This window comes from Dermacentor variabilis, chromosome 3 (genome assembly GCF_050947875.1).
Source record: "Dermacentor variabilis isolate Ectoservices chromosome 3, ASM5094787v1, whole genome shotgun sequence".
In the NCBI taxonomy this organism is placed as follows: Eukaryota; Metazoa; Arthropoda; class Arachnida; order Ixodida; family Ixodidae; genus Dermacentor; species Dermacentor variabilis.
In genome coordinates, this window is record NC_134570.1 from 47,156,579 (window position 1) to 47,180,523 (window position 23,945).

The 23,945-nt window shown below is 43.5% G+C and overlaps 1 protein-coding gene and 1 long non-coding RNA gene across 3 annotated transcripts in view; one reads left to right on the forward strand and one right to left on the reverse strand.

The window, feature by feature from the left end:
* Klp3A (kinesin-like protein 3A) overlaps positions 1–23,945 on the forward strand; it is a 62,529-nt gene that overhangs the window by 23,894 nt on the left and 14,690 nt on the right. For both annotated transcript variants that reach the window (XM_075684944.1, XM_075684943.1), the window contains exons 12-21: positions 1,131–1,406; positions 4,720–4,814; positions 6,524–6,683; positions 8,022–8,315; positions 9,610–9,747; positions 12,779–12,890; positions 17,471–17,550; positions 18,635–18,805; positions 20,686–20,775; positions 22,263–22,340. In XM_075684944.1, coding sequence (XP_075541059.1) covers positions 1,131–1,406; positions 4,720–4,814; positions 6,524–6,683; positions 8,022–8,315; positions 9,610–9,747; positions 12,779–12,890; positions 17,471–17,550; positions 18,635–18,805; positions 20,686–20,775; positions 22,263–22,340 — 1,494 coding nt within the window. The remainder of the gene's footprint in view (positions 1–1,130; positions 1,407–4,719; positions 4,815–6,523; positions 6,684–8,021; positions 8,316–9,609; positions 9,748–12,778; positions 12,891–17,470; positions 17,551–18,634; positions 18,806–20,685; positions 20,776–22,262; positions 22,341–23,945) is intronic.
* LOC142575526 (uncharacterized) lies at positions 20,698–23,146 on the reverse strand. Its single transcript, XR_012826656.1, has 3 exons — positions 22,760–23,146; positions 21,014–21,149; positions 20,698–20,806 (listed from the first exon to the last, which is right to left on the reverse strand). It is a non-coding gene; the product is annotated as an uncharacterized LOC142575526 (long non-coding RNA).

Sequence of the window (23,945 nt, forward strand, 5' to 3'; positions counted from 1 at the left end):
GTGAAAAATACGGAACCGAGCAGGAAGCTTGGTACCTAATGTTAAAAGCAGCTAGGCTGCAACATTGCCACAGCAGTGACTGCAGCTGCCAGTGAATCGGCGTACAAGAGCACTGGTTCTAGGCAGCAAGACAATAAAAATGGCGACAGTGATGGCTTTGGTTAATGCTGTTTTGGACCTGCAGTCACAGCAAAATGTCTGAAAAATCTGATAAAGTTTTCTAGTTCTGAAATTTCAAGCGTTCTCATACATTGGCTCTATGGTGTGCATGGTAATGCCATGAAGGCGCTCAAATTATCGGGCATGTCCGAAAATTCAGTAATTGACTCTAGCTCCTTTTCCTACATTGCAGGCCTTGCCACAATACCTATGCTGGTTATGCGGTCACAGGTACCTGTTGCCATTAATTTTGTAAAGAACTGTAAATTCTTATAAAGGATCACTTCATGCATTATAACTGTAGTGTGCAACTAATTTTGCATACGTTAGTTGTTGCATGCATATTATGCAACTAATGTTGTATAATATCGTTGTATATTTCTTCCAATATGTAGCGCAGTGTGATTTCATCAGGAATGTGGATGATGCACAGTGTAAGCTATACAGAGAAATTGTAAAATTGTCACTCCGTTTGTTTCATAGTGAATAAGTTTTAGTACGCAAATTCTTAGACGTAATAATTAATAAAATAGTAACTTTAATTGGTAAAGCAATTATTGTACCTGATCCACAATATTAGTTTAAAATTCAGGCATACTGAAAAGTAGTGCAATCGCTAACAGTTTTGCCTGTTTCATCTGAAATGAAGTATACTATAGCCATTTTAGTGAGTATATTGAGTGGTCCTTCACACACAGTGCGACGGCCATGCAGATCTTACGCGACAGTGGTTCCACAACAAATGTGAATTCTTGTACTTTTAATAGATCGCTGTGCAAGTCTCAAACTGCTTCAGGTTGAAATTTCAAATTTGTTGCTGGAATTTGGCTTCTTCGCACCTACTGTGCCCTGTAAACTCCTGTGGGTGACTGTACATGTGTGACTGCCTCTACCGTTCAGCTTGTGGGTTTTCGGTGGCGAGCGAACTTGGAAGCTGTTTAACGAGCGAGTCCCTTTTTTATCTTGTTCAGGTTGACAAGCCACCTGCAGAAGATGACAGGGAGATGACGACCATCGAGGAGGAAGGTTCAGACACGTCCCTCGGCGAGAGTACTGCGAAGGGCTCTGCCGAACAGATGCAGAAAACGTTTCTGCTCAATCAGTCGCGTCTGGAGGCGACTATGCGACGCGCCGCACTGAGCAAAGAGCTTGAAGATCTCAACCGAGTGCTACAAGCCAAGGAGGAGCTCGCCAGCAAGATGTCCATGAATGACCAGCACCTTGAGGTCGTGAAGCTGCAGTATGAGGTTAGTGTGTTCACCTGTGCGCGTGCTTTATTAAAGCAAAAGGTTTGTTTGCCTTTTCCTGCGACTTTCCCACTGCTGCTGCTGCTGTTCGGCATACTGCGTCGGGGGGGTGGTTCAGAGCGTGTATATACGTGGAAGAAGTGTGGCAGAGAAGAAAAGAGCCGCGAGCAACTCGTTTGGACCGCACCGCGTCGAATGTGCACAATGCCCTCTGGAGCTCCCGGTTGGTCGCCACATTAGCCTCTTGACAGCTTACAGTAAGCGCTTACCTTTCTACCAACGGGGAAGTTCCAGAGGGAAGCTAGATAGAATGGAAGAGAGGAGGGGAGAGGGGGCAGGGAATGGGTACAACCGACGCAGTCGCAATACAAGTGAATAACAGTCTTGCCACTCTTCGCTCGCAATTCCCATACAAATACAAGGGGAGGGTGGCATAGGGAAAAGGTAACGTGAAAAGGCAAGGAAACGCTGGATAAGTTCAAGGTACGGTACAGTGCATTTCTGCTATTTCTGAAAAAGACTATGCAAACATGTCTAGTGGAGAACTTATACACTTACGCAGGGCGTGCAGAAGCAGAGCCACATTAATTAAAGTGCACCACGAGGTTTAGGCGACACAACCGAAGTGGTCGCACATCAAATCAACACTTTAGTGCCTGCCGCAATAGCTTTGCGGCTATGCCATTGCTCGAGGTCGTGGATTTGACCAAGGCAGCCACATTTCAATGGGGGCAAAATAAAAAATCCTCATGCACTTTGATTTAGGGACACGTTAAAGAAGCGCCACAGTGCCAAAATTAACCCAGAGTGCACCACTACGGCTTGCCTCATAATCCAATTGTGGTTTTGGCAGGTACAGCCCCATAATTCAATCGAAGTTTAATGCTTCTGCCACAATTCGATGTGCCATGTGAGGCAATGACAATGCTCAACACTCTCGGAGGTTATGAAATGTGGTGCACAACAACACCTCAAGCAAACACCTCTCCCTTCGTGTTCCGTGTACTAAGCACACCAACAGCAGTGATGCATTCAATGTAACGTTCAACATCAACTTACCACTTTCGTGTTGGACGCCCCTAAATGTGCCCCTAAATCTAGTGCGCCCGCAGTGTTTGTGTTTTTTTGTAGCAAGCCTTTGATTCTGGCAATAGGAAATATGTCTGCTGTTTATGCTCTCAGAATGGAAATTTATTTACGCTAATGTCTATTGTAGTTAATCTCGAACAGCTTTTTGTTGCTATGGCCTAAATGTCGTCCTTCTCAACTGTTTTTACAGATAAGTACAGTTGCCGATAGATTTTTCTTGCACTGAAGGGATCACAAAATTGTCTGTAATATCGAGCAGTCAGAAAAAACAGGTTTGGATGAGAAAAAAAAATTCATTTTTGTTTAATTTGAAATGAAAGATACCATGTTTACACGATTGTAAGTTGACTCGAATGTAAGTCGACCCCCCCATATCGCGTGTGACAGGGGAAATAAAGGGCATACCCCCGGGCGCATTCCATAATGAAAATTTATTAGTAGCTGGCATGGTCACTGGACTACTCGTCCTCACTAGTGCTGCCATGGTCATTGCTGCTATGGTCCCACAGCACGCCGTTGTCCAGCGAAATTCCGCGTTTGCATATATAAGTGCATTTGCATACATACATAAGTCCACGCCGAAAGCACCCAACCATACACAGCCATCAGGGAGGCTCTTTTGACATGTCTGATTGGCGTAAGGTCGCGGTCTTCTCCCGCCAGCCACTAATACTCATCATGGCAGAGCAAGTCCTTAAAAGGCGAAGATCCTGATCGAAGATCATGACCATGTCGTACGTCACTGGCAGGGACCGATCACGCATTTCAGCGATGTACGCCACAAGCTTGGCCTCCAGCTTCGGAAAGCATCCCGACTTCGGCCCACGGAAACCTCTTAGCTTGTCGTCACAGGTTAAAATTTTGCTTCACTGCAGTCGCCACTCTCGCACCACCCATTAAGAAACGTCAAACTTGCGGCCCGCTGCGCAGTTATTTGTTTCTTCAGTGTAAAGGATGGCAGCCCTCTTGAACGCTGCTGTGGATGAGCCCGGAATGTTTAGTGGAATCGGAGCACTCATGACAACTGAGGAAGCACGGAAGTAGCACGTGGCCGGCAGTCAAATCGACCGCATGAAACTAGAGCTGCACGGAAAGAGAAACATGTAAGCGGTGTCTGCTCTTCCATGAGCTATCGATACTTCCCGCAAGCGCCGCTGTTCTGAGGGTGCCACCGCAAATGGAACAGCGGCACTTCCACGAACTGTCGACAACCCCCCATGAGTGCCGTATGTGCTGTAAAACTATTAATAAAATGTTGAAAGACCCTTCTAGAAAGCGAACAAAGGCATGGAATAGCGGAAAGCTACAGGTAGGGCCGTAGAGCAAACATAATATCGTAACTACGTTTAGCTCCCTTGATATCTTGTTGGTCTCGCTTTTCTTGCGGTGCCTTGTTTTGGTTTCGATTGTAAATTCACCCCCCACTTCAGATTTCCAAATTTTAAGAAATAGGTCGACTTACAATCGTGCAAATACGCTACGGTTTCAAGCTGTGTCAATGACATCTTCACTTCAGCGGTACAATGTTGTACAATGTTGTACAAGGCAGCCTGCAAGCCCTGTATTAGAGGTAATGCGCGACACGTGCAGAGACTAGGCAAGCTCGCTGAGACGGCATGGCATCATGCGGTGTCTTCCTGTGCATTTAGTGCAGGAGGTTGCGTAACCTTGAGTTTGGAGACGCGTTGAAGCGAGAAGCATTCGCTCCCCGCACTGCCGGCGATACTATCAACCACAGGGGACGGAGTGGACGGGAAAGCGTGGCTGGTCTTGCTTCACACCGCCAACACGAAGATATCGCAGACATGGCACGCAACCGTATCTTTCGTCGTCGACTCTCAAATTCTACGAAATGTTTTTTTCCCCTCAGTAAAAGTTGCTCTTTCAGATTTTCCAATAATACGGAAAGTTTTGTGTCTCCTTCCGTTTTCAAATATCAAAATTCATCATAACAAAGTGAATTTCCAATTTTACGGACTTCATTATATCGAGGTTTAACTGCATTTTATTTTCAGGGCCATCGGCACTCCCTCTCATGTTATATATTCATTATCCCATTATGTTCGTGCTTTCAAGCTTTTGAAATAGCGTGGAGAGTTGTAAGTACCCTGTAAAACTAGTGGCCCCCCATTGTGCACTGAAGCAAAAGCTGGCAAGTGTAGCTGTGCTTCATCAGTTGCGTTTATCTCATAACATTTCTTGTCCATTTCTTTGTTTTACACAGGCAACCAAGCGTGATCTTGAGCGTGAGATAGCTTCTCTCAAGAAAGAACGTGATGACCTCTCTGCCATCCTATCAAGCCAGCAAAACACTAAAAGGTTAGTTGCTGCATGTTTGCGTTAGCAGTTCATGTGGAATTTTTATGCTCTCTCTTATTCTTTGAGCTCTAAAGTAAAGATAATTAGCATTGTGGTAGTACAAAGCACACTAATATATGAAGTGCCAAAACTACTTTTTCTTGCCTAACATCTTTCTATCAAAGGGACACTATTTCACTGAAGGCTGTACAGGACACGTAGCATCACACAATATTCAATTCATAATATAGTATAAACTTCATATGAAATAAATTTCTCATTGATATTAGGGAGGCCTGATCAGCAAAGGCCTCTCTTCAATAAACCTAGCACTAGATACCCTGCAGGAAGGCTTATCTGCACGAGCACCTATGAAGAAATGTGCCGGGGTCATGCAACACACTTGTGCCTTCTCTAAACTGACATACTCGACGACAGCTTCGCACTGATGTTGCATGACTGTCATGCTGATATCGCTAACGCTTGCCCATAAAACCTCCACCCCATGTGTGGGCTGTGTGGACCCCTTGAGTTCTTTCTAGCCATAGTGATGCACTTCCGGCTAGGGCTACAACACTTCGACTACAATAGATTAGCAGCTGTCAGGATTGTGCAAGTTTTAGCTCCTTTATATATCATTCTGACTAAGAAGAGATGGTTTTGTACACCAGAAACAAGGATGCTGACGTTGTCTAATGAATTGTAGAGACTCGATTTCATACTGTGTTTACTTGATTCTTATACGCACTTGAATCTAACGTGCACCCAATTTTCACAGGTACTGAAAAAATAAAGGTGCATCTGAATGTAACCTGCCGCCAACGTATAAAATAAAGATGTAGCATACTCATTCGTTTGCAATCAGAAGAGCAACACTGGCTTGGCGCTCTTTGGCTGTACCTGGCCCTTGCGCCACTAAACGCCACACATTCAATTCAAAGAACGAGACGTGCACAATTTACTGCCGCAGAAGCAAAAATTTATTTTAGTGAGCTTTCATAGGGAATGTGGCAGTCGTCACCATTTGTGCTTCAGTGGCCGCAGATACCCAGCACACAGGAACAGTATTCTTGAGCAATCACTTCTAGAGATAACAACTGTCACTTTCATGGGATTTTACCCGACTCTGCACTGGACTTGTCGAAGACATGTGTGGCTGACAGCGTTCCCGGCACTGTGCACAGATAGTGAGCTTGGCACCCGGTTAAGCCAATGCGTCTGGCACCTGTTTGTGAAAAATTTCACTGATTGCCCAAGAATGCCGCTATAGGTCGTAGTTTAACACGAAATGAACCCGCAGCAACGTTCACGAAAATGTGCTCTGTCGCCATCTTGTAATGGTGATTACGCTGCCTCTGACGGCTCTGACAGTGGACTGTTGCCAGCGCCGCAAACGTGGTTTTGGTTTCCTATCCCGCTGTAACGTGCGGGTGACTTCCAGGCTTAATTTCTTTGAAAAAAATGTGTGCCTTAGGTTCGGGTATATACTGTATCAGGTTTAACATCAAGCTTGTTTGGTGTATTTCTTAAATAAATTGATACAGCCACACCACCTCGCTGAGCAAAAGTAGCTGTACCTGCGGGAGCTTATTTGACTCCTCAGTCTACCATAAGCGTGCCCATTCTCGTGATGGGCAACATTTACCAGCAGTGTGTTCCCGCCAAACATTGGCTGACAGTAAATGATGACATATTAAAATTGGTTGTTGATCTTTGTTGCCAATTTATAGTGCGACTGGAAACAAGGTAGCAGAGCAACGACGCAAGCGCATTCAAGAGCTGGAAGATCGCGTCAGCCAACTGCACAAGAAGGTTGAGGAGCAGTCCCGTATGATCAGACTCAAGGAGGATGCGGAACGCAGTGCCAAGAAGCTCCAGCAGGAGATCACGGTGGGTCTCATGTCACAGTTTTGAAGGGATGCTTTCTTTGTGGACTCGGGAGAATTTCGATGCTGGGTACAGAGGCTGGACTGGGTTATTGCGGCAGTTACTTTACTCCATTTTCGGGGTCCCTTCTGGGACTACTTTCAACGGATATTGAGGAAAAACAATCACTCAATTTAGACTGATCAAGTATTCTTTCAAAGGTCTTAAACTTTGTGGTTAGGGGTTCAATCAATCAAAAAGTGAGCTTTATTTAAACAAGTCAAGGAATGTGTACAAATATAGTTGGACCGATAGCCTATCTGGCTAGTAGCTGGTCCAATACACAAAATTACACATACAGGTCAACCAAATACATATCTGCTCAATGAGTAAGAACATTATTTGCATGAACAAGTACCTTTTTTTTTTTAAGGAAGAGCTATTACGTTTGGCTAGACAAGAAGCGTTTACATACAAGATCAAAATTTCTGGTTACTTTTATTTCCACAGGCACAGTGTTCCAAGTTATAGCGCCAAAGAACTCTAATAATTGTTCACCGTATACATTGCTGCAATAAGGAAGGTTTAAGTTACAGTTAGTTGCTTGCCTGGTGTTTGCACATGGGAAGTTAAATATGGTGTTGGGTAAGGGAAAGTTGGTGTTGAGTATTTTGTGAACTAAACAAATGATCTTATAATTTCTTAACGCCGTGAAAGAATGAATACAAAGGTCAGTAAACAGAACGCTACTTGGGTGATGAACAGAGGAAAAGGTTATTATTCTTAGGGCGCATTTTTGCAACTGCACTATAGGTGTTAAGTAGGGGTTGATTATTACAAGAGAAAATAAAGGGTAAACTAAACTTGAGTCTCCTTGTAGTGTTGCCTAAACAGCATGTCGAAACAGGTAAAATAAAGGACAAAGCAAGTGGGCAGGGCATGCCCTGCCCTAATTTTTTTTCTTTTTTTTTCAGTGTTGCATTGCACTGCCCAGGCAAATCTATGAATCCACACCTGTTCGCCCGCATTTCAATCACTCTGCTAAACTTCAGTCATTTCAATTCTGCGCTGGAGTTCTGCACCTTTGCATCAGTGTGATGTCAGAGGTTTGAAAGTATTTTCTCGTAACTCGACTGTTGCAGCATAGAAATTATCAAAACTTGCCAAGTTAAGTCGTTGGTTCTACAATACGACGTAGTCTTTCTCTATCGATAAAAAAAAATTTAACTAGGATCGAGCAGACACTTGTCAACATTTGTTACAGCGAACTGAGGCGGGAATTTCAATGTGGCTCTTTCGATGAATACCCGGTGTTCACTTGCGAAGTGCATAGCAGTGGTCTCTTGTGTTCCTCCTCTTCAGAACATGAAGCAGGTGCGGGTGCAGCTCATGAAGCGTATGAAGGAGGAGTCGGAACGCCACCGGAGGCAGCAGACTGAGCGCAACCGCGAGGTTCGGGCCCTGCGGGTGCGCGAGCAGCAGCAGTCGGTACAGATGGCACGCATGGCGCGCCAAAATGAACTGCGCATCAATGTGCTGCAACGGCGTGTGGAGGAGGCCCTGGCGGCCAAGAACCGCCTCGAGGCCGCTCAGCGTCGCCGCCTGGAAAATCGTGCCAATGGCCACGGCTTTGACAGCATGGCAGCACGTGTCAAGGCAAGGACTATTTCCCTCTCGTTTCCTCTCTTCTTTAACCTTTGCTTGCATATTCTAAAGCATTTTCTTGCGTGTAGAGGAGACTGCTAACAAGCTTATTGCATTGAACTTGACAAAACAGAGCATGTTCGCTATGGAAAAAAGCCAACCCCAGGTGTTAGGGGTTGCCTTGTCAGTGGACGTTACTTCGCTCCAACATATAGGGTGAAAAGTGCATCGTGATGCAATTTTGCTTTAATACAGCTACAACTATACTTTGTAGACAGCCATCAATGTCTTTTCATAATGATATACAATTGCCAGCGCCTATAGTCGGTATGCAATATTCCCAGAGGGAAATCAAATGCCGCAGCTTAGCATCGGAACATCAATAACTAGAATAGTGCTTACCACACTAAGCTATACCACACTTGCGCTTAAAGCTGGTAATTTTCCTTTAGTGTGTGCCGATATATAGTTTACTGAGTGTGATTCTTCAGCATGAGACCTATATAGCAAATAGCAGTGAGTGAGGTTCTCACTTACATTTTTGCAAGAATTGCTGTTCGAACTGGAATAAAGTGTTCTTTTATATTGGCACAGAGCATACAGTAATTGCAAGAAGATAATGCACTAGACAAAGTTGAAGCACATGCATGTACTGCTCCTGCCTGAATCTTGCATTCCCTTACTGTACTTTAGCATGTGACATTGTGCCAACTATGTTCAACGCTTTGACGAGGACAGGATCATTGCGTCACTGCGGGCTAATGAGCACAAGAAGATTTGATGACCGCAGCGACGTTTAGGTGAATCTGTAAGCAGTACCCGAGTGATGACAAGAAAAACAAGTTGCCATTGGCAAAACGACTATGGGTGAAAACATTGAGCAAGCACATGCATATAGTACTGGCAAGGCAACACACAACTGCAAATTTTTACTGCATCAAGACAACTTCCAAGACCGAACACTGAGGTACATTCTAACAACTGCATGAAGTAACACTGCTTAGTGGACACAAGAATAGGAAGACTCTTGGTGCCCCATTGCCATTAACAACAACATCTTGCAAGTAGTTCTCCTAGTAGTGATGTCATGAAAATGAGAAAATTGGCTGGCGCATCTATACAAGTTGGACAGGGGTGGAGTTGCTCTGTAATTGCTCTCTCTCTCTCTCTCTGTCTGTAGAGAGAGAGAGAGAGAGAGAAAGAATTCCTAGGTTTTCACCAGCAATAGCCACTTTTTTGTTCTGTTCTGCTTAGCTTCTGGCTGTTTCTGTTCAGCTCGTAAGCTCTCTTCTCTCTTTCGCTGCAGAGCTGGCTGCGAAGCGAGCTTCTCGTTGTGTCCGAGAGCAAGAAGCTAGAGCAACACCTGACTTCGCTCATTGAGGAGCGCAAGGCCATTGCCATCGAAACCCACATGGTCGAGAAGCAGCTGAAGGACCCCGACATGGTAAGGCGTTGTCGATATACTTCACCAGCCGGCATGCGAGCCACTCGGGCAGCAGCGGAAGCTCTATGTAAAGTACACAATCTGCTGTTTAAAGAGAAACATAAGTTGAACTGTACAGTAAAATCTCATCAATTCGAGCTTCAAGGGGACCGGAAATTTATTCGAATAAATGGAGTTCGAACTAAGGAGAGCCTCTTTAAATATAGCGGCTGATCGAGCTGATCGAGAACAGTCACTGGGCTGACGTTGAAAAAGCCTTATCTTTCCTTCATTAGCACGCGACTTGTGCCAAAAGAAGCCTAGGTTCCACATAAAGTCAAAGTGCATTAAGACCGTGCCTTGCGCTCTGTTCTGTGGTTGCAAAATATTTATTTTTCAGTATATTTAGGTACAATGCCTGTACTGACTAGTACAAAAATAGACAACTATCAATGACAAATGATCAATTTTAAACACAAGATCACCAATTGTCATTTAAAAAAAAAAGCACTGCATGAATAGCCTCTCAACAATATTAGAGCCTGGTTGCAAACAATCTCTCCAAGGAAGAATAACTGCTGTTTGACTAGCTTTACAAAAGTGCTGAAAAAAATTGTTACCAAGAAAAAAAGACAATTTGTGCAAAAAGAAAAGTTATTGAAGGACTTGTGGGCAATAGACACATAAAACACCACCAAACAGCACAAAAGACATCATAGCTAGACTGACAACACTAAATGGTGACTGCAAGCAAAGGCTGTAGACTGTGATGTAGAATTCTGCCGCAAAACCGAATACAAAACTTGCAATACCCTTTTTGTTTCAACATTGCTTTGAAAACTTTTGTCGTTACACTTATGATTAGTGACACAATTGATCTTTTGGTTAATTCGATCCTGACCGAAAGTCTCAGCCGGCGCCCTTGCATTTCTATTGGCCCAAACTTTTGTTATTTTGTTCCTAAAATTGGCCTTCACCGGAACTTTACCACTCAGCATGCATGCGCCTGACCCCTGTATTGACCCAAATATCGACCGCTTTAGTGGCAGCGTCCGTTTCGGCTGAGTTTAGGCGACAGTAAACCCATTGAACACATGTTATCTCCCGTCGAAAACGGCCATTTTTTACTTCCCTTGGGGAGATCGTCAAGCAATAACAGTAGTACACAATATCTTATAATCATATTTACCAGATTCTAATGCACGCCTTTTTTTTTTCTTTTTCTTAAAATAATATCGAGCCGAAAACTGCCTGCGCGGTGCAGTTGGATACGAAACCAAAACTGCCTTCACGGAGTGTATATGCTTTATCGCATAACAATGACGTATTGCCGCAAAGCTGATAAGAAACCGGTCGCCAAAGTGCAACACATATTTTTATTGCAAGAAAATCCGGTGCTCATTATATTTATTCTCTGTTTAGGAGCTTTAATGTCATTTGTGTTTTCTACTTTTGACACACAGAAAACGGGTGCTCATTTGATTCGGGGGTGTGTTAACATTGGGCAAATAAATCAGTGTTGTGTTTTGGAGTTTTTTCTGCATCTTGTGTAATTTGACCTGCCGGATAATTCGATAAGTTTTGTCGGTCCCGTGTAAGTCAAATTAAGAGAAGTCGACTGTATTTTGCTTAGCAGATGGAGAACAGAAATGAGGCTTAAACAGTCTGCTGTTCCGAACGTTCTGGTCAGTTTGCAGTATTCGAAAATACCAAGTAGTTGATTTTAGAATCCGAATCAGATGCTACACACTAACTATTCATATTTGAAAGTGCAAACAGTCGCCCATTCCTAAACGCACGGTCACTTTTTGTCAGAATGATGAAACGCTTATAAGGGGTTAACAAGGCTCCAACTTTAACATGTGAATGAACAAAAACTGGGCATGTGGAACCAACATTGGTGGAACTCGCACAACAATGCAGCTTTACAGTTAACTGGGCTTGACTTGTCCTGTACTTTGGGCGCCGTCAGTGCTGGATAAACTAGACTTCGCTAGTTTTGGTTTCGAGGAGATGCCTGCAACGTGGCCGATTACCACGCTTTGGCAATGTTTAAAGTTTCTCATACATGGAAAAATGGAGTGCTGTAAGGCGTCTGAAATTTCTAGTGCCCTTATACACTGTCTATGGGACCAGCGACACAATAGCAAGGAAACGAAGGTATAGAAGCTTTGCACAGATACGGAGTGGAATCTCAATAAACGGAAATTGCTTAAACGTAGCTGCCACTTAAATGGAACATCACCCTAACGTTCGGTTGGTTTTGTATTCATGCGATGCCCTCTGAAATGTCTCTCATTAAATGGAACTACTGATCAACAGAATGAATTTCTCTGGTCCCTTGACATTCCATAAGGAGAGTTGGCTGTAGTCTAATCCTTCTATGAGCCAACATAGATACAAAACTTGCTTTACAATATTGAGAACATGTTTAACTGTGTTAATGGCACACCAGAGATGTCATCATGTATGCAGCACATTTCACAGAATTGAAATATGGTCACTGTGTTCGCTCAGTGGCAGCGGCATTCTGCTGCTGAACACGAAGTTGTAGATCCAATTCCATGCTGCTACAGCCACATTCTGATAATGCAAAAATGCAATAACACTGATATGCCAAAAATAAGGTGCACACAAGGTCAAAATTATTTTGAGGCCATTCTCACTATGGCATCGCTCGAAGTTCCAGTGTCGCTTTGGGACAGTAAACTCCATGAATCAATCAATCAACAGGAATGAAATTGCATACAGAGCATAGCTTATTGTATGGGCATGACCCTCTTTGACAAGGAAGTCTGACGACTTCACTGGTCATTGATGTATATTTCTGAAAAATCTTATTTATGCTAAAAGTTTTTTCTAAAGGAAGCTATTCCACAAAGTCCACTACAGGGCAGAGGTGCATCCTAGGGATCATCAGCTACCCAGGTCTTGTCAACAAATCCTATGCCTACAAATTTCGTAATCTCGCTGCTCTAGTTAATCATCTGATCTCTTGACTGCTTATTTAACACATCATGCTTGCCAATCAGATACTTTTGTTGCACTTCAGGCTGAAGACAAGGCCGAGTGCAATGCACATCTCCAAGAGCTCAAGCGCTCGCTGCAAGAGCACAGTGACAAGATTGCTGAAATCCAGCGAAAAATCCTGGATGTGGAGCCTGGTGAGTCGGGCACAGTCCCGTAGCTTTTGATGCCAAATCTGCAGTATACTATAACACTGAAAATAGTATGTGATGGTATGTTATGGTATGCTTATTCAAAGGTACATAACATCTTGATGCATAACCATGCGAACCTTTTAAAAGATTGTGCCTTACACTGCTTTGATCTTGCTGAAATCTTACTGGAATTGTTTTATCCTATTCAGGTGCCATTATTTTCTGTCCATTCAAAATTTAGTTTCAGTGCACTTCTTGCATCTTCATAATCGTGAAAGGCAAAAAACTGCAGAAAGAGTTCAGTATTTTCTTCCGTAAGTTTTGTGATGTTTACAAAATATGGATGCCATGCGAGAACTCTCTAGAGGAATATCAGATATGAGAACATCAACTATGTCATGTCTAGTACTTGGAAAGAACTACTAATCTAGACTCTTGAAAAATAAGCCTGATGGTTTAACATTGTGAAAAACAAAAATATGAACCCGCTACATGACGGCATGCTGACATCATAAGCAAACACGTAGCCATCTGCCGTCCAACTCATTTTATTGAAACACTTTACACATATTTTTCAAACTTGCAGCACGTCAAACCAGAAGTGTGTTTAAGATGTACGTGACACATATTAAATACCATTATTCAGCACTTTTGATGGCACTACCTTGGCTTGTACAATTGTGTACACGGCACCTCAATTTAACGGAAGTCGATGGAAGGGGCTATGATCCTAATTGTAGAGTAGACTTGCATTAATTCAACTTTGTTTAATTGAATCCCTGCTGAATTCATGCACCTGTGCCAATATGTCTTTGTGGCCACAACATTATTTTAAACCTGAAATTGGCCCTCACTTAATAAGCATACATATGCCTGGTGACCGCAATAGTAACCTTATTTTCATCATCTTAAAGGTCAAACTAACCTTTAAGGATCAATTTTTTTCATCAAATGTGTCACACCAGGGTTGATTTCTTCTTTTGAAAGTTTAAAAGCTTCAGATTAACCTGTGTCGAAAAACATTTGCCATTATTTTTAATTGACCATAAAGTGACAGAAAGATTTTTTGCGTATATATGCAGTTAAACCTCAACATAATGAACTTCAATATAACGAAATTCTGAGTATAACGAAGTATTTACTTTTCATAACCTCTTGTCCATAGAATACTATGTATTGTCCATAGAACACCACCAAGTGTGGCTGAGTGCATACACAGGCGTGCACCGTGCTTTGGAGGAGATTTGCCACGTGTGCAGAGTGGGCATGCCGTGACGGCATGGCATCATGTAAGCTGCCTTCCCGTGCGTGTACTATTAGAGCTTGCGTAATCTCGAGTTTCGGTGACCTGTTGGAGCAAGGGGCAAATGAAGCAATTGCTCCCCGCTGACAGCACTTTTCATGATAGCGTCGTCCCAGTGCGGGTGATGCTATCAGCTGCTGGGACAAGTGCGCGCTAAAGCGTGGCGAGAGACTTGCGCCAACTTACCCCCACTGCACCCTCCCTGCCTCCTTGCACGCGCTTGATCGCGCTGCCACGAGCAAGGTCCCTTCCCGCACTTTACCTTTGCTTGCGCGGGAAGGTGGCACTCATGAAGCCACCATCTTTCTTCTCTTACCGTCGCACACTATCACTCGCACCTAAAGTACACAGTGTGCGGGGCGCGATAAGATCTTATCGCACTTGGACTTTATACGGAACATAATACGGCTCCACTTAGGTGTCGGGTGCCGCATGATTTGAGGTGTGTTTGCAAGCAACCGCATTTAATTCAATCATTCGGCCATCTATGTCCGCGGAAATTTCCATTTATTGTCTCGGCATTCCTTTGTGGCGGCAGTGAAATTTTTTTATATTGAGGTTCTAAATACATGGTGTTCTATGGACGAGAGCTTATGCAGTTAAATACCTTATCATACCGAGAATTTTGTTATATTGAGGCTTAACTGTATAACGAGATTTCGATATAACGAAGCAAATTGCCCATTTTCCTGACTTCGTTATATCAACGTTTAACTGTACGTGCATTTATTCATGAATTCTGATGGACTTGCGTATAGAGACCTCGTCTCGTCTGCAGTTCCTAGTCTGAAGAGCTGTCATCCAACGATTCTGATTCACATTTAACACTTGGGCAGTGGTCCGCACTGGAGGATTTGCCACTCAGCCCACTTGCAGCTGGGCAACTGGAGCACACGTCCATAGCGTTTGTATATGCGAGGGCACGCAAGAAAACTTGATGGTTGTGCACGTGTCATAAAAATGAAACGAGTGAGAAACTTGCAGTAATCCTTCGTCCCATTGCCAACATGTGGGTGATCAGTTTGCACCAGTCTCGGGAAAGGAAACGCAGGCACGGCAACATCGTTCACATATGGCAGCATCATTCGTATGTAGTACCAGCGCCCATCTGTGAACAAATGTAATCACGCTCCTGTGAGCAAGAGACGAGTTAGCATCTAGCGGTGACCTGTTGAGAGATTTGAAACCAGATAGACATCAGTTTCTGCGAGCGCAACAACGAAAACAGCCTGTGATACAAAACCAAAACTAACCGCCACTTGCACATTCAGGTGTGGATGCGCAAACTGTTGGGTCCCTATACCGGTGTGAACACAAGCTATGGAATGAAAACCAAGACTATGGCTCAAGAAAAAAGAAATCTTGTATCTACACAGAGGGTCAGCGCTTGCTGGCCAACAGAGTTAAAACGCTGTTGCGTTTTTCAAACAGACAGGCGGCATAGTAAATATACGGCATCGACCATTTGAAACTTGTTCGCGGTGCCTCATATTTGCGTCTTTGACCCTCAAAGGGTTAAGCAACTCTACTGCATAACACTTAGAACTGTTACTTGCTTGGTTGCTCAAGAAACAAGTGTGAATTTGCCTTCGTCTGCTCTCCTCATAGTGTCCACATCTCACCTTTTAGCGAGTAACGTGAAGCAATATTGAAGACTTTTGTACTGCGGACAACTGAAGCAACCTGGTGAGATAGCTACCATGTTTTGGACACCACTTATTGCGAGAGGCTTGACAAGGTCAACATAACATTTACTTTGTGGCAAATCAAGTGGGGATCAGTGCTGAGTGTCATATAGAATGGTCGGCCTTGACAACTGATTTGATATTGCTCAGATTTCGCAAACGAAACGCTTTTAAGATAAAAATGCAGTTCAGCGTACATTTAGCCTGTCTCATGCCCTGCATCTTCCCAACCCAGCTGTATTTGAACATTTATATCATTACAAGGTATTCTGTGAAATTTCCTCACGTTGCTCACATGAATCACTCTGTTCAAAAGACTTGTCCAGCATACCACCATCTTACATGCGCAGTGTTGAAAAGAGATCTGCGAATTCAGGTTACACGACACAAGTCCTGTTCAACTCCTTGTACGGCCTTGCAGGGACATCAAAGACCTTTAAATCAAAGTTCGTGATAGACGAGTGTAGCAAGATGTCCGAGGCATCACTTTAGCTGGGAAACAGCTTTCATAAGCAAGAAAGCGATTCAGACGTAGAAGAACAAGATTGGCATCGAAATACATAATAGAAAAATATCCTGATGGTCTTTAGTCATTGTTGAGCGACCTCGCAAAGCTTCACAAGAGCATAAACGTGTTTCAGTGATTAATGATGCCGGTCACTTTGGTGGTGATTCGGGGGCTGTGGCACTCCCCTGCCGCGCTGGAGGTCACAGATTTATTTCCCGGCCACTGCAGCCATGTTTCGATGCAGGCAAAGTAACACTAGAGTGAAAATACTGTGCGTGCGTGCGTGCGTGTGTGTGTGTGTGTGTGTGCGCGCATGCGTGCGTGCGTGCGTGCGTACATACAGACATACATATGTACGAGCAGCACTTTTTTTTCACAACCTTCATGAGGTGCAGCCCTTAAATGGGGCTGTGCTATGGCAGTCTAATTTTTCTTTCCCCATGTAGTATTCCTGATTTCTTAGTGCAAAAATAGTGAACACCTTAGTCAAGCATATACACGGTAACTTGAGCTGTATGAGTAAGTTGCCCTTTCACAATACCAGGAACTCATTGTTATCATGCAAAGAAGCTCAGTAAATTAAAAAAAGGTGTAGAAACAATACAAGTGGCAATGCCTCCTTGAAATTCCAGTACCAGCTCACCGTGACTCCGTGTGTTTTGACACCATCTGCTAGGCATAGGTGATTTTTAATCACTTGAAATAAGCACACGAAAGTTGCCAGCCAAAGATTTAATTTGGCATCAAGTTTCAAAAATTTTTACTGTGCCACAGTGGCCCAAGTACGAAAATGGGCTTTAAAATCTGTGACATCACACTGACATACCGGCACTGGGGTTTTGGTGCAAAATTGAAATGAACAGAACTTTAACCTACATTTTCTCTTCTAATAATTGACCTTCTACTGCAAAATTAACAAAGAGTCTTAAAGGAATACTAAGTAGATGTCCTTTTAACAAACCTTGAGATGGTCATCAATTAATCCAGAGCCCTCGACTATGACATCTCTCATTACCCTGGAGTTTCTTAGACCGTCAAACTCCACGAATCCACCAGTAAGTTGAAAGTTTTTTTTTTTCCTTCACAGAGCGACATATAAAGAACCTTGCCTCAAATGTGACGGACATCGTCGAGAGCAGGGTCATTGCAACGAGCCTCTTCGAGATGGTGAGGCTGCCCTTGGTCACCTTGAATAATTATGCAGCTGATTGGAATTTACTCTTCAGGGTCGTTCTTGATAATTACTGTTCTGCTTGCAAACTTTCACCAGCAGATAACTTTTGTTTGTTATATATTGTGATGTTGTAGTGGAGTAAAAAAATATCAGTTCCCACACTCTCATCACTTTGTTTCACTTGTCTTTTTCAACTCTCCTCAGCATTGTGAAATGCTCACTGAAAAATGTTGGTTCTGATGTGTATGTGCCCTATCAAAGAGAGTCCGCAAAATGTTCTCGCTTGAACTTATAAAAATAAAAAAAAAATAATGAACAGTAACTTGTTGTAGCCATTCTTTGCCGTAATATTTGATGTCTCAGCAAAAGGTTGCTTGTTCTAGCATACTGGACTCCTGTTCTTATTAAAGGTGGCCTATTTTCCAGTTAATATTTATGGTACGCCATTCCATCTTGTCTTGGTAATTACAGTAAAAGGCCATTGTGATGAAGTTGAAGGGGGAACCAGAATTACTATAGTGTATCCATTACTCTTCACAGTGCTTGTGCTGCACTGTGAAGCTCTAAGAGGATTTCAAGGGGAATTCCGCTATGTTGTATCTCGTTTGTATTGTATTGCATTATACTATTATGTGCATGTGTGTGCGCCTGTACACCCATGAGCAAAAGTATACAGATTGCAGGCTTGCTAAGAAAACTGTTCTTCCATAATTCAGACGCACAAACTCAGATAGACGAGTGCATTGGAAAGTTCATAGTGCTATGTTTTGACTGCAGTGCTTCTCTTCATGTTACATTTTCACAGGCAGAGAAGAAAAACATCTTTCTTGCAGAAGTTCTAGTTTGTTTGCTTTCGATCAGGGGTGCATGTGCATGTGTGTGCGAACCTGTCCATGTTTCTTAAGCACCTGAAAATAGGACATTCTGCTCGACATCACGTTTCTCCTGCGAGCTGTCGTGTCCCGTTCTTTCTGTGTCCTGCACACTATTTTCTTCTAGTTCTGCGAAAACCGCAAAGGTTCCGAAGTCTCAATAAAATAAGTGTGTGCGGATCTGCGACTCTTGACTTCCCTGCAGCTTGTGTCCGAGAACATGACTGCTTACATGGTGACCTCAAAGTTGAGCGAGAAGGAGCGGGCACTGGACGAGCGCCAAAAGCAGATAGAGCGACTGGAGGACAAGTTGCAGCAGATGGAGAGGGACTTCGACATGAGGCTAACCGACCTCAACAAGCAACACCAGGAAGAGGTTGGTTTCTCCTGACATTTATTGTTCTTTCTTCATCTCTGCAGTCAATGCATGTGTAATTTTTGGATACGTATGAATGGCAAGAAAAAAAACAACACTGGAAGTACAATGAACCCTGGTTATATGTCCCCCTATTCTGTAATGTCCCAGATTTTAAATGGGTTAGCACAGTCCCTGCGAACTCCCTGTAGAGACAACGCATTAAAAAAAAAACCTCAATTATGCGATGTGAGAGTGTGAACGTCCCGTCTCGTATGACAATCCGCACGAAACTGTGAACTCGACGGCAGACACGTGAGAAGTGCCTCCAGCTTTCGGCAGCTCCCTCACGCCACCATCCGGAAGGAGGAGCGCCCCTTTGCATGCGGAGAGCTCTGACTGATTTTTGGGCTTCCTCCTAGGCTCCTTCTCCCTTCCCCCTCCTCGCGTCACTCAACTGGTGCCCACCTTCATCCCTTTTGTTGCTGTCGCCTTGCTCTTTCTCTCAGCAGTGCCTGCGCCAGTCACTGGACGCATTCAGGTATACGGCCCACAGTGTTTCTGGTGCTGTGCCGTGCTTGCTATCTTCATACAATGCTAAGAGCGCTGTTGGCAGCATACTTCGACACATCCATTGAGGAGTCTTGCGGAAGTGAAACAACCTTCAAAGTGATCACCAGAGAATACTGCCCTAGCGTGTAGGGAAAGCACGAAAACGTGTGCGAAGATCGAACCGATTAGCCACCGGAAGACACGCAGATCATATCGGATATGCATCTGTGCCTATGTATGCAGTTCAGAGCTTTGTTTACAGGACAACACAAGACTTCTCATGGATCTGTCATTGGGTTTCTGCCAACACTTCTGGCTGCCACCTTGAATGACGACAACACCACAGATGCTGCCGTCCTTCTGCCTAAGTTCGCAGATGTGCTAAATAGCATTGGCAACATTCGGAAATTCATCTGCATGTGACGATACCGTAGTTGACTCTCTTGCGGATGTTGGTGCTCTTGAAAAACAACTTTTGCTGTGTGACTCAGACAGTCTATAAGAAATTTACTGAATTTCAAAGGTCTGTAAATGAGAAAAGAATGTTTTAGCATGCTGGCAGGCACGGATCATAGTAGAGAGTATGCTAAAAAAAGCAGTTTTGGTTTCTGAATCTTGCAAAGTATTAGCCTATATAGTTTAAACTGAAGCCCCTTGCTACTCTCTCGTGCAAAGCCTTGTATTATGGACATAATTGTAGTTGGTTAGAATAAACAACATTTTCGTGTGGTCCAAGAAAGTCGTTTAATCGCAGTTCCACTGTATTATGCATAATGTTTTGTGAATAAATAATCAAGACAGAAACAATATTTGAGCAAAATGGTTGTTATATACAAGGAAACAGATTAATCAAATTAGGGAGACCAGTTAAAGTTGGAGATTGTACAAGCACTTTTTATGCACTTAAGAACACTTCAGTTACCACTAATTGTCAGATGTCTTTGAAGTTGTCGTATAAACATGCATAACAATAACGCTTTCCATTTGTGAAGTGAACTCTATAAAAGAAAGGTCGAGAAACAGATTGTCAGTTTTTCATAGTAAGTACCGTGGGGTGAACAACCCCCGATTTGGCGCATAGTGCGACCAGACAACAACCCCCTAGGCATGCAGGCATAGACTTTTATGCGGATGCATGTCTTAGCGTGCGTGTGCCAATACCAATAGCCAGTGTGCCAGGTGCTCACGGGCGGCGACACCTCACGATACCTTTAGTAGCATTTGCTTGCACGATTCAGCAAACTGTATTCTGTTATGTACTAAGGTCTACTTGAGAACAAGGTATAAGAGAAGCATATTGTGTGTTAGACTAAACAAAAAAGACTAAGAACTTACTGCACTCATTCCAGAAACTCGTCCTGCTCAAGCACTCCGCCAACACAACGCTCCAGTCGAATCCAGATATGGATGCTTCTCTCGTGGAGAAACTGCAAAGCCAGGTACTGCTTTGGTCTACTTTGATTATGCTGCCTGCAAAAAAAAAAAGAGAGAGAGAGAGAAAATGTAAAGATATTACTAGTGGTGCTACAGTGGTCTGGTGCTAGTCAACTAAACTTATTAGTTTTCAAACCTGTCTTTGCGCTTACTGAAGCTGTTGTTTGCTTTGAACGTAAGTGTCTGCATACGCCTACTTTGTACGCATAGGTACATGTGTGCGTGTAAGAAGGTAATATTTACCTTTTCGTTAATCATTCGATGCCTCTCTGAAGCATATTTGCAGTTAAGTGGCCCATTGCCACCGAAGAAGTGGCTCACCACCTCTGTCAAGGTGCTCAGTTCGGTAGCTTTTGTGTGGCTGCTCCCTCCATGTTATCTGGGGAAAGCAAACTTGAAGTGAATGTGACGGCACTAATAAGGCCTGCAGTCAGTTTTGCTTGGGGTCTTTTGCCAGGATCCCTGTGTTTGTCGTTTAGAATCTAGAAGCAAAAGCTACAGAAATATTCAGCAGAGAGCACTGAACTGCTGACCCTGTCTGCACGAAGGCAGCTGAAGCACAGCACCAGCCGCATTTGCTCAGCGGCTGTGGCGTTCTGCTGCCGAGCACAAGGTTGCAGAGTTCAGTCCCAGCCATAGAGGCTGCATTTCAATGGGGGTGAAATGCGAAAATGCTCGTTTAGTTAGATTTAAGTGCACAATATAAAGAATTCCAGATAGTCCACACAAGGACGCAACAATTAATCCGAAGCCCTCCTCTGAGGCATCCCTAATAAACCACTGCAATTCCAAGACGTTAAGTTTTACAATTGGGGACCTTTAAGCGACTATTAATTGAATGATGATGGTGATAATTGAATTTTAATTTGGAAGCATAGTAGCAACCGTGAAAAGCAAAGAAACAACTCTGTTAGTGGAGGTTGTTGCACTTTCGACTGTCACAGACCAACTCACCTGCCCACAGCTTGCTTAGGGCTCCCCACAATGCATGCAGAGAGTGCCAGGCATAATGCGCAAGGGAAATGGTCTCAGAAATTCATCAACCGAGAAAGCTGCCCTAGTGTGTATGGAAAGCGCAAAAGCATGTGCCAAGATCGAACCAATTAGCCGCCAGAAGGCATGCAGGTCGTATCAAATATTCCTATCTTTATAGAGGGACTATAGAGCCAACAAACATGTTACCTGGGGGAATTTTCATTCATTGCGCATTGGTTAATTAAATTTTTCGCTTCATTTGACCTTTTCTGAAGATCCTGGTAACAAGCAATGGCATTCATACATAAGCTGAACCTTCCATTGTTTTGTTCCTAAAAGAGAGCAGGTGTTGGATGAGTTGACCTCTGCTACTGTTCGCACATACATTTGTGCAACCCATGGTAATAGTTTGCCCACAGAAAGGCTACCGGGCATTTGAGTGCAGCATTTTTGCATGAGATAAACAAGTACAGTTGCAAGGAAAAGAGAAAGGTATTTTCTGGTGCATCTGACGCAGGTCCTGGAACTGTCTAGGTTGCAATATGTTCATGACGAGCTGAAGAGAAAGACTGAAGAAGTGGAGACCTTGGAAAGGGTAGGATGCCACTTTCATTTATCTTTGCATGCTGACCGCCAGCTGTCCGAGTCCTGTGTAGCACAAGATGCCGTACGCAAGTTTAAAGAAATCATGCAGAAACCTTCGAAGCTGATTGATTTACGCAAGGCTTCTCGTAGTTTGACTGTCTGTGCAACCTGTCACTGCCGTCGAGCATATAGTCTTTTGGATTTAAGCAGCTTCGTGTGGTGTGTCACTCTCCACTAACCAACGGGATACTACTTCATTTACAGCCATTTCTCTAGTATTTCGCCATGCATGCCAACACAGAGAACTGGTGTAACCTGCGTCACTGAGTTGTAACCCTTCTTCCACGAACGAGCACATGTGTGCATTCACTGCAATGGAAGTGACGTTGTTACTGCTGCAACCAAACGGGCTTCGTGCCCCGTGCATACTCTCCATCTCTCAGTATCTTGTCCATTGTCTTCCTCTCCACGCTTTCCTCCTCCTCTTCACAGTCCAACCACTGAAGCATGAAAACTCGCTCCGCTCTGGAAAGAAAGGTTTGCATTATTGAAGTGGCACGTAAATCGCGATAGGAATATGAGTGCATGACACGGATCACATACAATGGCAGTTAGCCTATTGGCACAGGTGAAAGAATGTTGGATTGATTTCATTGCTCTTCTTCTGTCCATAGTCTTTGGGGACGTACGCTAAATTTTTGTTCACATTGCTCTCGCTCCGTGCACATTTTTTATGTGCTACTGTTTCTTTCAAGTGTATCCCCTTCCGGTGCCGATTCTGTCCCATAAGAATTTAGCTTTACCACATTTCTTTCATCTTCATAACCATCAAAGGTGTACAGCTGCTAAGTGAATTAAGAATTTTTAATGCTTAGAGTTCCGTCAAGTTTACAGAATCTGGATTCAATGCAAAAACTATACAGGAATGCTGAGTATCACGTACATTAACCATTTCATGTTGAACATACATGAAAAATACCTGTAGTACAGCCACTTGAAAGATATTCCTGATGTACACCATTGAGAAATATGATGGAACAAGTGAACCCACTACGTGATCACACACTGACACCAAGAGATAGCATCCAGCAGTTTACTTTCCAACTCGTTTTGCTGACCTATTTACAGCACACGTGCAATCAGAATTGGTTCAAAATGCATGGACACCTCTGAAATACATTGTCAAAGTTTTGATGCACTATGTAGACATGCACAATTAAGTATGCAGCACCTGAAGGGGATATATACAGTTCCTGAGCTAGTCGCAGTACATTTGTACCAATAGCTGCAGCCTTACTAACCCCGGTATATTTGTCCTCCCACTTTGACTGTTTATTCGAAGGGCACCTTTTTTTCTTTCCAGAAAAGTTCTATAGAAGATGACATACTCATTAGATTCGAGTACGAAACCAAAACTACAATAGGTGCTGTCCACATCCCATCCCCCGATTTTGGATCCCGTCTACTATGGTGTGCAACACAGTTAAAGAAATAATGGATCTCAAATGCCATGTATGGCACTGTAGATAACAGGCTCAGGGCAGTCAATAGTGATAAAGCTTTGGACAGTAATCACTAGTGATGTTCGGTCCGCTGTGGCTTGGATGCAATACAT